The 17191-nt window shown below is 38.1% G+C and overlaps 1 protein-coding gene across 3 annotated transcripts in view; it reads left to right on the forward strand.

Annotated features, from left to right (window-relative positions):
* Positions 1 to 17191, forward strand: part of Rabep1 (rabaptin, RAB GTPase binding effector protein 1) — a 107906-nt gene that overhangs the window by 42863 nt on the left and 47852 nt on the right. For all 3 annotated transcript variants that reach the window (XM_048366248.1, XM_048366250.1, XM_048366249.1), the window contains exons 3-5: positions 11353 to 11556; positions 13581 to 13741; positions 16367 to 16486. In XM_048366248.1, the coding sequence (XP_048222205.1) occupies positions 11353 to 11556; positions 13581 to 13741; positions 16367 to 16486 (485 nt within the window). The remainder of the gene's footprint in view (positions 1 to 11352; positions 11557 to 13580; positions 13742 to 16366; positions 16487 to 17191) is intronic.

Below are 17191 nucleotides of genomic sequence, written 5' to 3' on the forward strand. Positions count from 1 at the left end.
TCTTGCCACTAGGCCATATCCCCAGCCCTAAAACTACTTATTATTCTATACTGACATCACTAATCATTTATTTATGTATGTATGTATGTATTTATTTTGCCAGTCCTGGGGCTTGGACTCAGGGCCTGAGCACTGTCCCTGTCTTCTTTTTGCTCAAGATTAGCACTCTGCCACTTGAGCCACAGTGCCACTTCTGGCCTTTTCTATATATGTGGTGCTGAGGAATCGAACCCTGGGCTTCATATATACGAGGCAAGCACTCTTGCCACTAAGCCATATTCCCAGCCATTTTAGCTGTTTATTTTTGAGATAGGGTCCAAAACCTTTTTCTTCCTGAACTGTGATATCTGCTCTCAGCCTCCTGAGTAGCTAGGAATATAGGCATGAGTTACCTGTGCCCAGCTACCTCATTTTTAAAAACAGAATATTCAAGGAAATTTACTAAAAAAAATTTGAGTTCAGCAAGATTCAGGATAGAAGAATAATATATAGAAATCAGTTGTATTTCTTATATACTTGCAATGAACATCTAAAAGTGAAATTTAAACAATTCTAGCTGGTGCTTAGCTTCTCAGAAGGCTAAGATCTGAGGATCACTGTTTGAAGCCAACCAGGACAGAAAATCATGATACTTATCTCCCATAAACTACTCAGAAAAGCCAGAAGTGGTGTTGGGCTCAAATGATACAGCGCTAACCTTGAGTACAAAGAGGCTTAGGGACAGCACCCAGGCCCTGTGTTCAAGCCCCAGTACTGGCAAGAAAAGGAGAGAGAGAAGGAGGGAGAAAGGGAGAAAGGGAGAGAGAGAGACAGAGAGAGAGAGAGAAAGAGAGATGGAGGGGGGAGGGAGAGAGGGAGACACACACACACACAATTTCCAATAGCCTCAAAATGAATAATATACTTAAAAGTAAATTTAACCAAATAAATTCAAGATGTACTCTGAAAATGTCAAAACACTGTTAAAAGAAATGAAAAGAGATCTGAGGAAATAGCATCTTGTGTTCATGGGTCAGAAAACTGGAGGTATTATTCCTAGAATTAACCTATAAATGCAGTGTAGTGCCTCAATATCTCAGTTGGTTTCTTTGTAGAAATTGACAAATTGATCCTAAAATTTATACTAGAGAACTAGAATAGTTTGAACAGTCTCAGAAAAAAAAAGGAAAAGCTGGAAAACTTTTTCCTGGGACAAAGGACTCAGACTTGGGGGTGGGGTGGGGTGTGTATGTGTGTGTGTGTGTGTGTGTGTGTGTGTGTGTGTGTGTAAGAGTGAGCGAGAGAGAGTGAGAGAGAGAGAACATGTGTATGTGTATGTGACCTAGAATTCTTTTTTTTTTTTGGCCAGTCCTGGGCCTTGGACTCAGGGCCTGAGCACTGTCCCTGGCTTCTTCCCGCTCAAGGCTAGCACTCTGCCACTTGAGCCACAGCGCCGCTTCTGGCCGTTTTCTGTATATGTGGTGCTGGGGAATTGAACCTAGGGCCTCGTGTATCCGAGGCAGGCACTCTTGCCACTAGGCTATATCCCCAGCCCTAGAATTCTTGATTTCAAAACTTACTACAAAGGACACTAGTCAAAACAATGTGGTAATGTCATAAAGACAGGTCAGTGGAATAGAATTGAGAATCTGTAAATAAATACATTTATCATTAATTGTTTTTCTGTTAAGTGCCAAAACAATTCAGTGGGAAGACCCTCTTTTAAGCAATTTGTACTAATATTTGGCTATCTGTATGCAAAGAATGAAGTTGAATTCCTATCTACACAAACTGTGTTAAGACTTAGATGCGAAAGGCAAAATATAAACACTTAGTCAATGTTTTTTCTGATATGACACTAAAAGTCAGAGCAATCACAGAAAAATACATAAGTCAGCCTTCATAAAAATTATGAAGATTGGGGCTGGGAACGTGGCTTAGTGGTAGAGTGCTTGCCTAGCATGCATGAAGCCTTGGGTTCCATTCCTTAGCACCACATAAACAGAAAAAGCCAGAAGTGGTGCTGTGGCTCAAGTGGTAGAGCACTAGCCTTTAGCAAAAAGAAGCCAGGGACAGTGCTCAAGATCCTGAGCTCAGGACTGGGGGCGGGGGTGGCGGGGAAGCTGCTGTGGCTCAAGAGCCTTAGCCTTGAGCACAAAGAGGCCCAGGAATAGCACCTGGGCCTTTAGTTCAAGCCCCAGGAGCAGCAAACAAAAACAAAAATTATGGGGCTGGGAATATGGCCTAGTGGCAAGATTGCTTGCCTCATATACATGAAGCCCTGGGTTCAATTCCTCAGCACCACATATATAGAAAATGGCCAGAAGTGGCGCTGTGGCTCAAGAGGCAGAGTGCTATAGCCTTGCACAAAAAGAAGCCAGGGACAGTGCTCAGGCCCTGAGTCCAAGCCCCAGGACTGGCAAAAATAAATAAATAAATAAATAAATTATGCACATCATCATGAAAGTGAAAAGACAGTCTGTAGAAAGGGACAACCTTGTAAATATAAAGGACCTTTTCTAGGTTACATAAATTATTTAAAACTCAGTAACAAGCTGGGTGCTGGTGGCACAAGCCTGTAATCCTAGCTGCTCAGAAGGCTGAAATCTGAGGATTGCAGTTCAGAGCCAGCCATGATATTCTTATCTCTAATTAAATACCTAAAAAATAAAAGCCAGAAGTGGAGCTGTGGCTCAAGTGGTAGAGTTCAAGCTTAAGTACACTGTCTAAGCCATGAATCCACTCTCTAGGACTGCGATGCACACAAAAATATCTCAATAATGAAAAAAAGATTATCCAACTAAAAATGAGCAATGAATTTGCATAGATATTTTTCCAAAGAAGATACACAATTTCCTACAAAGGAATGGAATAAACGTACTCTACAAGATGGGTAAACCTTGAAAACATGCCAAGTGAACAAAACCAGTTACAAAAGTCCACATATTATATTGATTTAAATGAAATACCCAGCATGACTATTGCATAGAGATAAAAGTAAGTAGGCTGTTTGTTAGAATTGGTAGCCTGAGGTGTAGGATGGTAAATAAAGGCAATAGGGTTGTTATAGTGATGAAAATGTTCTAATGTCTATTTTGATGGTTACACAAGACTGTGACTATAGTAAGGGCCATTGAATTATTAAAATTTTTTATTTAAGTAGTTACACAAAGGAGTTTCAGTTTAACATGTCAGTTTATGAATACAGTACATCTTGATCAATGTCACCCAAAACCATTGAATTACATGCTTTAAATAGATACGTTTTATGATATATGAGAAAAAAATTGTGCCAATTCTCTACACACTTTCAGAAGGTAGAAATAGAATGAATACCTCATAACTCATTCAGTAAGGCCAGCATGGTCCTACATCAAAACTAATAAAAAACAAGAGATAATTGTAGATTTTTCTTGCATAAACATAGATACAGAAGTTTTAAGATATTAGCAAATACAATCCAACAATATATAAAAATGACATATCATTACTAAATAATATGCAATATATGGTAGGCTAAAGATGGAGCTCAAGTGATCATATTGAAGGTGGAAGAGCATATTTTCATAGAATGCATTACCTAATTATGATTAAAAAAAAACAAAAAGCCAACAACAACAACTCAAGAAACTAGCCAAGCACAGGTGGCTCACTTTGTTGTTGTTGTTTTTTTTTTTTTTGCCAGTCCTGGGCCTTGGACTCAGGGCCTGAGCACTGTCCCTGGCTTCTTCCAGCTCAAGGCTAGCACTCTGCCACCTGAGCCACAGCGCCCCTTCTGGCCGTTTTCCATATTTGTGGTGCTGGGGAATCGAACTGAGAGCTTCATGTGTAGGAGGCAAGTGCTCTTGCCACTAGGCCATATTCCCAGCCCAAGGTGGCTCACTTTGTACTCTTAGCTATTCAGGAGGCTGAGATCTAATGACTACAGTTAGAAGCCAGCTCAGGCAGAAAAATCCAAGAGAGGCTGTCTCCAATTAACCAGGACTGGAGGTATAACTCAAGTACTAGAGCACTAGCCATGAGCTAAGAGCATGGGGCCTTGAGCTCAAATCTTGTTACTGGTAAAAACAAGAATAGAAAACCTAGGGAGTTAGGGATGTAAAGGTACTAGTATACATAAGACTTATAATAACTTTTTCCCCCCTCCTGGTAGTGGGATTTGAACTCTGGGCCTGGGTGCTGACCCTGAGATCTTTTTGCTCAAGGTTAGTGCTCTACCACTCTACCACTTTGAGCCACAGTGCCACTTCCAGTTTTCTGGTGATTAATTGGAGATCCCAGCTGGCTTTGAACCTTGATCCTTGGATCTCGGGCCTCCTGAGTAGCTAGGATTACAGGCATGAGCCACCAGCACCTGGTTTAACATCTTAATCCTAATAATAACAAACTTGAAGCTTTCCTACGAAGATCAAGGCAAGTGCCTTTCCATTAATTTCCAAAATAGTCCTAGCTAATATGAAGTAAGAAAAAGAAAAGTCTTACTGATCTGAAAAGCAGAATAAAATTGTAGTTTTTCACAGATAACATGATTTTCTTTAGAAAAAAAAGAAAACAAAATAGAAAAGAAAGGCTTACCTCCTGTGTTAAAGTTATTGTACAAAAAGGTTATTACATACCATAAGGTTATTTTACAAAAGACCAGTTGAGGGGCTGGGGATATGGCCTAGTGGCAAGAGTGCTTGCCTCCTATACATGAGGCCCTGGGTTCAATTCCCCAGCACCACATATACAGAAAATGGCCAGAAGTGGCGCTGTGGCTCAAGTGGCAGAGTGCTAGCCTTGAGAAGAAAGAAGCCAGGGACAGTGCTCAGGCCCTGAGTCCAAGCCCCAGGATTGGCAAAAAAATAAAAATAAAAAAATAAAAGACCAGTTGATTTCTTGTAAACCAGAATGAACAAATGAAATTTGAAAGAAAAAACACTACCATTTACATGGGCATGCAACACATTGAAGAGGGATGCGTGTCTATATGGAGGAAACTATATAATCACGGTAAAAGAAATTAAGAAGTAAATAAGTGGAGCAAAATGCTGTGTTCATGGGTAAGAATACTCAATATGGTTAAGATGTCAGTTCATTACAACCTCATCTGTAGATTCAGGACAATCCCAGTCAAAATCCCAGAAAGTATTTTATAGAGAGTGACAGACTGAAAAGCTTATTTATCAAGGCAAAAGATCTGTTGTAGCTACCTCAGTACTATTGAGGGAGAACAACAATGTCTGAGGAATGACATAACCTGACCATAAGGTTTTATATAAAGCTCTGCTAATAAAGATAGTGTGGTATTAGTGAAAGGAAAGACACAATCCATCAATAAAACAGACAGTTCAGAAATAGACTAATTAAATAAAGTCAATGGATGTTTGAAAAGGAAGCAAGGAAAATTTTTTTGACTCAGTTTATTGCAAACAAGGGTCAGTTGAAGTTACTTTTCCACCCATATGGCCCAAGAACATGCTTGTGGCTGTGGACCCTCGGTGCCTCCCCTTCTATAGCAAGGACTGATCCAGCTTCTCTGAGCAGCCATTCCACTGAAATACCCAAGTGAGTATTTCTAAAATCCAAATCAGTGAGAGTTTTTGTTCCAAGGGATCCAAGACTTAAAGTGAAACATAAAAACTATTCTTTCTCCTGATGCAAAAGGAAGAAACGAAACGACCAAGAAATCCAGTCCAGAAGCCAACAGTGTATCTTCAAGTCCAAATTCATGTCCAGGTTGTTAGCAAGGAAATTTTTGGAGAAAGTTTTTCAACAAATGGTGCCTGAAAAACTAGACACTCACTTGCAAAACAGTAAATCTAGTTAGAAATCTTATACCTTTCACAGAGATCAACAGTGGATAAAAGGCTTAAATATAACGTTTAGAAATATGAGGGGGCTGGGGATATAGCCTAGTGGCAAGAGTGCCTGCCTCGGATACACGAGGCCCTAGGTTCGATTCCCCAGCACCACATATACAGAAAACGGCCAAGAAGCGGCGCTGTGGCTCAAGTGGCAGAGTGCTAGCCTTGAGCGGGAAGAAGCCAGGGACAGTGCTCAGGCCCTGAGTCCAAGGCCCAGGACTGGCCAAAAAAAAAAAAAAATTAAAAAAGAAATATAAATCTCATTGAAGATAACACAGAAGAAAACCTGAATGACTTTAAATTTTTTTTTGTTTTGCTCTGGAGGAGGTGGGGGTCGGGATGGGGGTGGAGGTGAGGGTTGGTCATGGGGCTTGTACTCTGGGCCTAGGCACTGTCCCTGAGCCCTTCAGCTCAAGGCTAGCCTTGAGCCACAACACCACTTCTGGTTTTCTGGTGGTTAATTGGAGATAAGAGTCTCACAGGCTTTCCTGCTTGTGTTGGGTTTGAACTGTGATCTTCAGATCTCAGCCTCCTGAGTAACTAGGATTATAGGCGTGCCTGTCTGACTTTTTTTAAAAATTGAGATTAAGTAACTAAATATATTTCACAGTACACATTTTAACCTTCACAGTGATGAAAATCATCATTCTAATCTACAAAGCTTATGAATTCTGTGAACTTCCAGATTGGGTGATATATACATTTCTTTCCTTTTGTTTAATAGCATCTGTTCCCTCTTTCTCTTTCATTTCCTTCCTCCCAACACTGCCCTTGAGTTGCTTAGTTCACTTTCATCAATGTTCTGGACGATATACAACCAAAGGGTATAATACATAAAAGAAACAAAAATGTACACTTTATTAAAATTTAAAGAATCAGGGGATAATGGATCACACCTGTAACCCTACTGCTCAGTAAGCTGAGATCTGATGATCCACCAGGCAGAAAAGTCTTTGAGACTTCCCTCCAGTTAACCAGCAAAAAAGCCAGAAGTAGAGGTTTGGCTCAAGTGGTAGAGTGCCATCCTTGAGTGAAAAAGCTAAGTGAGAGCAAGAGGCTCTGAGTTCTAGTTCCAGTACCAGGACCCCAAACAACAATAACAAAACACTAAACAAAACCCAAAACAACAAAAAACAACACACACATTTGGTGAGTCACACCTGTAATCCTAGCTACTTGCAAAGTAGCGATCTAGAAAATTATGCCCAAGTCAGCTTGGGCAAAAAGTTGGGGAGATACTGTCTCAACCAATAAAAAACTGGGCATGGTGGTACACATACATCATCCTTCCTGAACAAATGAAATGCCAGCCTTGCTCTGATTGGAATTTAAACATATTTGCGGAGATTTTGTTTAATTGGAGAAACTTTACTATAGATTGAACATAGATTGCATCAAGCAAGTTATTTATTTATTTTTACTAGTATGGATGCTTAAACTCAAGGCTTTGGACTCTAGCTTGACCTTTGTGCTCACAGCTGATGCTCTACCACTTGAGCCACACCTCCAATCTTGATCTAATTGGAGTCTTTCAGACATTCCTGTTGAGATTGGCTTCACAGATCTCAGCTACCTAGATAGGACTACAGGCTTGAGCCACTGCACCCAGATTGTTAATTATTTTTATATGTGATATTAGTATGGTGTTTATAGGAGTATATGTAATGTGTGAGATTATGTAATATTTTTTGGACTTGAGTCTTTTTTTTTTTTGACCAATAATTGGGCTTGAACTCAGGGCCTAGCCTCTGCCCCTGAGCCTCTCTGTGCTCAAGGCTAGTACTATACCACTTGAGCTACAATGCCACTTGTGCCTTTTTCTGTTTATGTGGTATTGAACCTAGGGCTTCATGCATGCTAAGCAAGCACTCTGCCACTAAGCCACATTCCCAGCCCTTGGGAGAGAATGCTGTAGCCAAGAGAAAGGATAGTTTAAATGAATGTGGCACAATCTTAAAAAATGGTGAGTTTGGGTAGAAAATACATAATAGATCTTTGTTCATACTTTGAGTGTGTTTGATAATTAAAACTAATAGGGATTATAAGCATGAGGTGTTAAGTATATAAGCTTGAGCCTTAATAAACTTGTAGTTTGTACAAATGAATAAAATACTTCAGAAATATGGAGAAGATGAAGAGGGGTGAATACTGTGGGAATACAGTATTTGCAATTATGAAAAAAGCATTCTTAGAAATAATGTTTTTTCTTCACTTTTTTTTTTTTTTTTTTTTTGCCAGTCCTGGGGCTTGGACTCAGGGCCTGAATACTGTCCCTGGCTTCTTTTTGCTCAAGGCTAGCACTCTGCCACTTGAGCCACAGTGCCACTTCTGGCCATTTTCTGTATATGTGGTGCTGGGGAATCGAACCCAGGGCCTCATGTATATGAGGCAGGCACTCTTGCCACTAGGCCATATCCCCAGCCCTTTTCTTCACATTTTAACACTTAAGTATAATATTCTCTCTCTCTTTCTCCCCTTCCCCCTCTCTCCCTTCCTCCTCTCTCTGCCTTTTTCCTTTCCTCCTCTCCCTCCTCCCCCTCTCCCTTTTCGTGGTTTCACAGATTTCTGTATTTAGTCCCAGATATACGGCTACCACTATTTCTTAGGCATCTATGTTCTGCAGCTAATGTTCTTGTATCTCTGACTTAGAATTTTGAAATATATATATATATATATTTATTTATTTTTTTGGCCAGGGCTTGGACTCAGGACCTGAGCACTATCTCTGGCTTCTTTTTGCTCAAGGCTAGTACTCTACCACTTGAACCACAGTGCCACTCTGGCTTTTAATGTTTATGTGGTGCTGAGGAATCGAACCCAGGGCTTCATGCATGCTAGGCAAGCATACTACTGCTAAGCCACATTCCCAGCCCTCGAAATATTGTAATAGTGATAAAGAAAAGATGTCAAACTGATGTTGAGAGAGTCATAGTTTCTTAAGTGGCCCTACCCAGAATTTAATACAAAGTTATTCTCCCTTTTAATTCCTGGGACTAGGTTTTAATTCATGAAATTTTGGTGATGCTGGAATTTGTACTCAGAGCCTCAAGCTTGCTATGCTTGAGCCATGACTCTTTATTTTGGTTTATTTTTTAATAGAGCCTCATGGTTTTGGCTAGTACTTGCCAGCCATCCTCCTCCTTGTGGCTGGGATTACAGTGTGGACCACCTTATCCTGCTGTTCGTTGAAAAGGAGTCTAACTTTCTGTCCTGATGGATGGCGCTCCAGCCACTCTCCTGCTGATTTTTGCTTCCTGACTAACTGGGATTACAAGTGTGCACCACCACATCAAGCCTTCTCAAGTGTTTAATAACAGTGAATGTCCTCACAACTTTTCAGAGCTCTTTGATACTGTTTAATTTTTACTAGTGGTTAGACATATTTTGCAAAAAAAAAATTGTCACTCTTAGAAAGCTGAGGCTTGTGATTTCCTTAAAGTTGTAAAGTTAGTACTGAATTTTAATTTTAAAATCAGTTTGTTTTCAGGGGCCATTTTGTTTAGTTTTCATATTCGGCAAAGGATGTTGATGACTTTTCTTTATATCTCTTAAAACTTTTAAATACTTAAAAATATAAAAATGAAGATGTCATTAAATATATCTTTAAATTAAGATACATTAAATGTATATAAATTAAGACATTAAAATAAAGATGAGACAGTAGTGTATTGAAAAATTTTTGGAGAAAAAACATTTAATATTCAGGCATGCAAAATGTTCTTCCATATAAAAAAAAAAACAGTTCATTAGAATCACAGATAATCTGGGTAGTGCCTTGCATGCTTGTAAATCTTTGCACTTTGAGGGGTGTTGCAGAAGAATTACAAGTTTAAGGACAGTCTGGGCTACATAATGGGAGACCTATCTTAAAACAAAATAAAAAGAAAAAATGAAAACAAAAAGATAAAGCATATCATCAAAGGAGAAATTCTGATCAATAACAAATGAACAAAAAAATAGTAAAACTCTACTAGTAGTAAAATGTAGATTAAAAAGATGATCCCCTTAGCTGGGTACTAGTGCCTTATGCCTGTAATCCTTAGCTAGCTATTCAAGAGTCTGAGATCTAAGGTTCATGATTTGAAGCCTGCCCAGCAGGAAAGTCTGTAAGACTCTGTCTCAAATTAACTAGCAAAACCTGAAGTGGAATTATGGCTCGAGTGGTAGAATACTAGCCTTGAGCACAAAAACTCAGGAGCCAGCACCCAGATCTTGAGTTCAAGATCCAGTATTGGCACTAAAAATAAAGTATGACTCCCTTACTTTCAAGGTGTTCACAAGAATTTTTTTTTAATGGAGAATAGTGACTGTTGGTAAGGATGGGAAAACAGGCACATTCCTATGTATTGGTGATAGGTTCACCTTTTTCAGAACTTAGTGTGAACACATATCTGCCCTAAATAGGCTTTAATCATGCAATAATATTAGATCAATCTAGTATGTAAGAGATGGTAAGGGGGAGCTGTGAAATTAATCCTAACTTAAAACAAACCTGGATGTAGCACTTTTGGCTTTCTTTTTTCTGTGAAATATTTCTTTCTTTGTTTCTTTTTTTATTAATTAAAAAAATTTTTATTGTCAAACTGATGTACAGAGAGGTTACAGTTTCATACGTTAGGCATTGGATACATTTCTTGTACTGTTTGTTACCTCCTCCCTCATTCCCTTCTCCCCCTGTGAAATATTTCTTGAAGGTTTATTTTGTGGAAGATACTGTACTGATGTATTTCCAATAAGTCATCATTATTATCATCATTAATTTATTTTTTGCCAGTCCCTGGGCCTTGAAATCTAGGCCTGGGTGCTGTCCCTAAGCTCCTTTTGCTGAAGGCTAGCACCCTTCTTACTACTTGAGCCACAGTACCACTTTGGCTTTTTCTGTGATTAATTGGAGATAAGAGTTTCATAGACTTTCCTGCCTGGGCTGGATTTGAACTGTGATCCTCAGGTCTCAGCCTCCTGAGTAGCTAGGATTACAGGCATGAGCCTCCAATACATTATTTTATCATTACAAAATCCCTGTTGAAGTGGTCATTTTTAATCTTCTCCCTTTGCAGATGTGTGTATTAAGCTCAGAAAAGTTAATTTGACAAAACTCATGGTGGATGAGCCTAAATACAGCTCTAAAACAATGAGTTTGTGCACTGTGTCATTACCTAGTTAACAATAGATTTGGGACACCCAGCAAACCTTAAGTTCAATCCTCTACTAATTTGGCCCACACCTGTAAGCCCAGCCACTTAGGAGGCAGAGAGAAGCATGAAGGTTGCACGTTCTAAGGCCAGATTTGGCAAAACTATTGAGATCCCATTTCAGAAAAAAATTTTAAATGGACTAGGGGTATGGCTCAAATGGTAGAGTACTTGCTTAGGAAGTAGCCCTGGGTTCATCCCCAGCACTGCAGTAACTGAATCATTTTATTTAAAATGGTGTTATGCTCTAACATTGAAAATCTAAGTTATATTAGATTTTTAGTCTGTTAAAGTGAACCTTTCATTAATAGGAAATCGTTGACTTTTTTTTCCAGAGGATCTGAAGAGACAAAATGCAGTGTTACAAGCTGCGCAGGATGACTTGGGGCACCTTCGGACACAACTATGGGAAGCTCAGGCAGAGATGGAGAATATTAAGGCTATTGCCACAGTGTCTGAAAATACTAAGCAGGAAGCCATAGATGAAGTGAAAAGGCAGTGGAGAGAAGAAGTTGCTTCACTTCAGGCTGTTATGAAAGGTAAAGAGAAAGATCAATCAGTTTTGTGATGTTCTGAAACAGCTGAGTTTCAAATGGTCACCACATATATTCTGAGTTTATTTGTAGTTTTATGTACTATCATCTTCAAGGTTTTCTGTCAGATTAAAGAAGAGTTAGTGATATTGCAAATGGGTGTAAGCACCTGTATCATTAACAGACTTAAGGAGAGCTATGATGGATTAGAGAGACAATGCATCAAATGAGTAAAATTTAAGATTGGTTGTAAGATTTAATCCAAGGTTTAAAAGTGGATGTTTGTATGGAGATCATACATGTTATATCAGTGAACAAAGCTATGTGGGCACAGGGAGTGTGCTGAACTGGATATGGCTGCCATGAAAAGGATTGAAGGGATTATTAACATGTAACATGCAACAGGTTAACCATTGTTCTATTTATTGTTGCTATGCTACTCCAACTTTTATATGTGAGATAGATGTGGAAGAATGGCCTGTGAATTTGAATGGGCTTTCTGGGCTGCTAGCATATGCCCCTTGGCTTGAGAAAGTGTACTAGTCTAAAAGTCTCTTACCTCCTTTTGGAACTAATACTTAATTACTTCTTATATTTCTAAGACGATAGTGACAAAATGAAGTGTCCCCTGAATTTGGGATCCTGGAACTGGTTAACACTACAAATGTGAAATAATGTTGACTCCCCTGCCTCAGTCTTTGCATTTGAGTGTTAGTTTTGGGCCATAGGGCTCTTGGTGAGAAGATAGGTAAGGCCAGCCCTAGTTATGTCTAGTTACCACATTAAGGATCACTGTAGGCCTTGTGTAACCTACTTGACTAGCAGTTTACACAAACAGGAGTTGATTTTTCCTACAGAACAAGAAATCTAGCTGTAGGTAACATAGGACTGGTTGTAAGGGTTCCATGGTATCACTAGCATTCCAAGCTTTTCGAGCCATCTTTTTCTTTATCCTTACATGTAGAATTCAACTTCATTTTTGCTTCATACCAGAAAAATGGCTGCTACTTCTCTAGTCAACATCAGAAAGGCTAAAGTTAAAGGTTTGCTTTTTAAAAAATGAATTTCCAGCACATGTCCCCTCAGGTGTGTGGTTATAAGGCCCATACTAAAGGGAAACAAAATGTTTTTATTTTTATATATTATTTTTGTGAATCTCAGGCAAACTAGGCAAGTAGTCTACTACTGAGCTAATCCAGGCTCTTAAATTGGGAACATTGATGTCCTAAACAAGTTAGTGTCTTGTTAATAAAGAATAAGAGTGGAAATTAATGGGCCATCAACAGTGTCTGTTACATTTAATTTAAGATATTTATTTTTGTGCTGGTCCTGGAGCTTGAACTTAGGGCCTGGGCACTGTTCCTGAGTTTTTTTTGCTCAAAGCTAGTGCTCCACCACTTCCTGGTTTTCTGGTAGTCTTGTGGACTTTTCCTGCCAGGGTTGGCTTTGAACCACAATCCTCAGATCTCAGCCTCTTGAGTAGCTAGGATTATAAGCATGAGCCACTAGCACCAGGCTTAAGATAATTTTAAAGATAGGTCTGGAGGTGTGGCCCTGAGTTCAGTTTCCAGTACTGAAAGCAAAGATAAAGCCCTTTTACAAATACTTTATAGAGTTTGTCTTGATTTAGAATTTTGGTATTTTGGTAAAATATTGCAGAGACAAGAGCTCTTTCCTCATTTCAGGTAGTTAGATAGTGTGATATGTATTTGTATTGAGAGCCATAGTGTTTTGTGTACGAACATAGATTTTGGGGTTGGTCTTCAGTTTGAGTTCAAGCTCTGCTTTTTGCTGATTATGAAGCAATGACCAAACTTTTACACTTTTCTACAGTTTCTTATCTGTAAAATAATATATGGCACAGGTTTATTATGAAAATTAAGGATGATGATGTAATTTGTCAGCAACTAAATGCTATAATTGCTCTTTTTTTAAATAGTGAATTAGAAGTTTTCCAGAAATTTGGCATAAGCTCTTTATATAACTTAGAAAAACTTAATATGCCAGGTATTCCCCCTACTGTTTTTTAGAAACAGTTCGAGACTATGAGCACCAGTTTCACCTTAGGCTGGAGCAGGAGAGAGCACAATGGGCACAATACCGAGAGTCCGCAGATCGGGAAATAGCTGACTTACGAAGACGACTGTCTGAAGGACAAGAGGAAGAAAATTTAGAAAATGAAATGAAAAAGGTATGAAAGAATATGTTCTTCTATAGAAATATTTGAATCTAGACCTAAAGTACTTCATCATTGTTGTGGCTTATGTTTTCTCTTGGAGGGAATTATTAGTATACAGATATAAAAGATAGATAATCTGATGTTCTTTCCCTAGACAAACTCCCTAATCTTTTTCCAATCTTGGAGGTGAGTCACCTCTTCAGGAAGCTATTCTGACTACTCTGTTTACCATTTGTACCCTGATCATCTTCCCCCCTAATTTTCATGTCTCTCCTGATTTCCTGTGTCCTGCTCCCTTTTTTCTCTACCATTTTTCATTATAAATCAAGACTTCACCTTTTACTGTGATAATTTGTTTTCTGACATTCTCTCTGCTAAAATGTAAACTTTGTGAGAGTGGACCCCTCTGTCCACAGTACAGTACTGGGAATTGAGGTGCTTTACTGTTGGAACCCCACCCAGGCCCAGAATCTTTTCTTTTTTTGTATATCCTAAAGATGTACAGAAGAATATAGCACATGGATGCTCAATAACTGTTTGTTGAGTCAATGCAATTGTTGGATGACTGTGTGTAAACCAGTGTTTTAGAACAGTTTTTTTTTTTTGTTTTCTCAGCCTACCTTGGCTCCTATGTGACAAATCTTTCATATATCAGTACTTGAATATAATAACACACAATGCCTGAACACAGTGAAACTGAATGAGACATTTACTTTGAGAAAACCTAGAGTCTTTAGATCAGTTTGTTCATATGAATTATACTATTTCACTGATTTAGTGCACATGTACTTTAAAAATCATATATATAGTGTTGGTCTTGGGGCTTGAACTCGAACTTGGAGCCTGGAACTGTCCCTGAATTTTGTGCTCAAGGCTAATTCTCTACCAGTTGAGCCACAGCTCCACATTTGGCGTTTTCAATGTTTATTTGGAGATAAGAGTCTTTCTTGCTCAGATTGGCTTTGAACTGTAATCCTCAGATCTCAGCCTCCTGAGTAGCTAGGATTCATATGACATATGTGAGCCACTAGTGCCAAGATTTTAGACTGGTTTGATTAATGGAAAAATTATGAAGATAGTAGAATCCCTAATCTAACCAGTTTTTCTTATTAATATCTTACAGTAACATAATGCATTTATCACATTAAGAAATGAATACTAGGTTGGACGTGTGGCTCAAGTGGTAGAGTGCCAGCTAATGAGCAAAAGCATCAGATCCTGAGTTTGAGTTCTGGTCTCAGAAAAAAAAATAAACAAATGCTAATTTATTATTATTAACTAAAGGTGTATTCAGATTGCATTAGTTTTCACCTAATGTTCCTTACTTCAAGAATTGCATCCAAGACACCACATTGTATTTAGTCATACAATGAATGATTTATAGGCTCCTTTTAGATGTAGCAGTTTCTCAGAATTTTTTTGCTTTTAATGACCCTTCTGGCATTTTAAATTTATTGGGTTTTTTTGTTTGTTTGTGATCAGGTATTTTTTTTTTAGCTCATCCTAGCCTGGAACTTAATATGTAGCCTAGGCTGTCTTCAAGCTAAAAATCTTCCTGACTCAGCTTTCTGAGTGTTAGGATTATAGGCATGTGCAACCATATCTGCGATTGTTCTGTCATTTAAAAAAGAAACATCCAACATTTGGAATTGTAATCTCATATTTGTATTAATAAATAACTTGATAAATCCTCTGCTTCCTCTCTCTTGTTTTTTGGTTTTTTGGTTTTTGTCAAGTGACCTCTATAAGCTTCCCAAACAAGTCATGTCTGTGAAGATATTTTAAACTAACACATTTTTTCCATGTAGTACTTAATTCATAGAAAATGGTGACTTGGTAAGGACCTGAAACAAATTGAATCTGAATTCCTGTTTTATGTATTTTGAGGAAAAAAATTCCCTTCATGTCTGGGCATAGGTGGTATTTTCTCTATGGTGAACAATTTATGGTAAGTTTGAGCTCATTTACATTCAATGTTTAAGGCTAATTTTCATTAGCAGGGTGAGACTAGTTTTTATATATGAGATTTTTCTAACTCAATTGCTCAGTTACTTAAGAAATCAAGGATGAGTTGATGGGATATGTCATATGCATGCATGAAAGTATCATAATAACCACTCTTTTTTTTTTTTTGCCAGTTCTGGGCCTCGAACTCAGGGCCTGAGCACTGTCCCTGGCTTCTTTTTGCTCAAGGCTAGCATTCTGCCACTTGAGTCACTTCTGGCCTTTTCTCTATCTGTGGTGCTGAGGATTTGAACCCAAGGTTTTATGTATATATGAAGCAAGCACTCTTGCCACTAGGCCACATTCCCAGCCCCAATAACCTCTCTTGTATAACTAATGTAATACTGATTTAAAAATCTTCAAGACATTAAAAGGAACTCAAGTTGGTTACATTGAATTAATTTCTGTATTCACTCAAAAATTCTAAATTAAAAAATTGGGGGAAAGTTTTAATGATTTTATTTTCCTAGTAATGCACCATTTAACAGTTAAACTTGATTCACTTGTGAGGGATTATAAGATAAAGACCCTAGTGCTGTTATTTGTTACATTTAATTTTTAGCAAATTGATTGGTCTGAGCTTCTTGGAAGTGCAATATATGAGTTGTATCATTTAACTCTTTTTAACCATAGGCCCAAGAGGATGCTGAGAAACTTCGGTCTGTTGTGATGCCTATGGAGAAGGAAATTGCAGCTTTGAAAGATAAACTGACAGAGGCTGAAGACAAAATTAAAGAGCTGGAAGCCTCAAAGGTTGTGAAACACTCCTATCTACCCTAATGCTTGCAACAAAATTACAGTCACTAAGGGAGGAAAGCTCATTTAGACTATGCATTTGTAATATAGAAAAAAGAAAAGAAGAAAACCAGATTATTTCTTATAACTTATTTAAAATTTAGAAATAACTGCAGTAAGATAATTTTGCCCATATAGATATTTTAATTATAATAATGATGCCTTATCATAAGTGGCTACTTTGTTTCAAAGTTAATATTCATGTTCTTATCAATATAAGATTCAGTTTCATTAATTTTCCTGTTTATGAAAACAAACTGCAAATTTGACTTTGTTTTCTGTTGCCACCCTCAGATGTGATCTTTGAGAGATGATATAGCTATCATATAGCTTAGTTTGCTGGCCATAAAGACACAACAGAGGAGATACTAAGGGAACATTGACAATGTTAATAATTAAAAGAAAGCCAGATATTAGAGGTCTAGCTTAGTGGTAGAACACTAGTTGGTACTAGTCCATCAGTCCACCAATGTGGAAGGAAACAATGGAAAAAAAGGTAAGCAAAAACAGAGAACAAGAATATAAATCAATATTAGCATACCATACCAGGAATCATAGAAAATGGAAACTGGATTATCAGATTAGATTTTAAACAACCTTAACTTTATACTGTTTATGAAAAGTACATCTTAGAAACCACAGGTAATATTAAAGTAAGAGAAT

Source organism: Perognathus longimembris, chromosome 17 (genome assembly GCF_023159225.1).
Source record: "Perognathus longimembris pacificus isolate PPM17 chromosome 17, ASM2315922v1, whole genome shotgun sequence".
Classification (NCBI taxonomy): domain Eukaryota; kingdom Metazoa; phylum Chordata; class Mammalia; order Rodentia; family Heteromyidae; genus Perognathus; species Perognathus longimembris.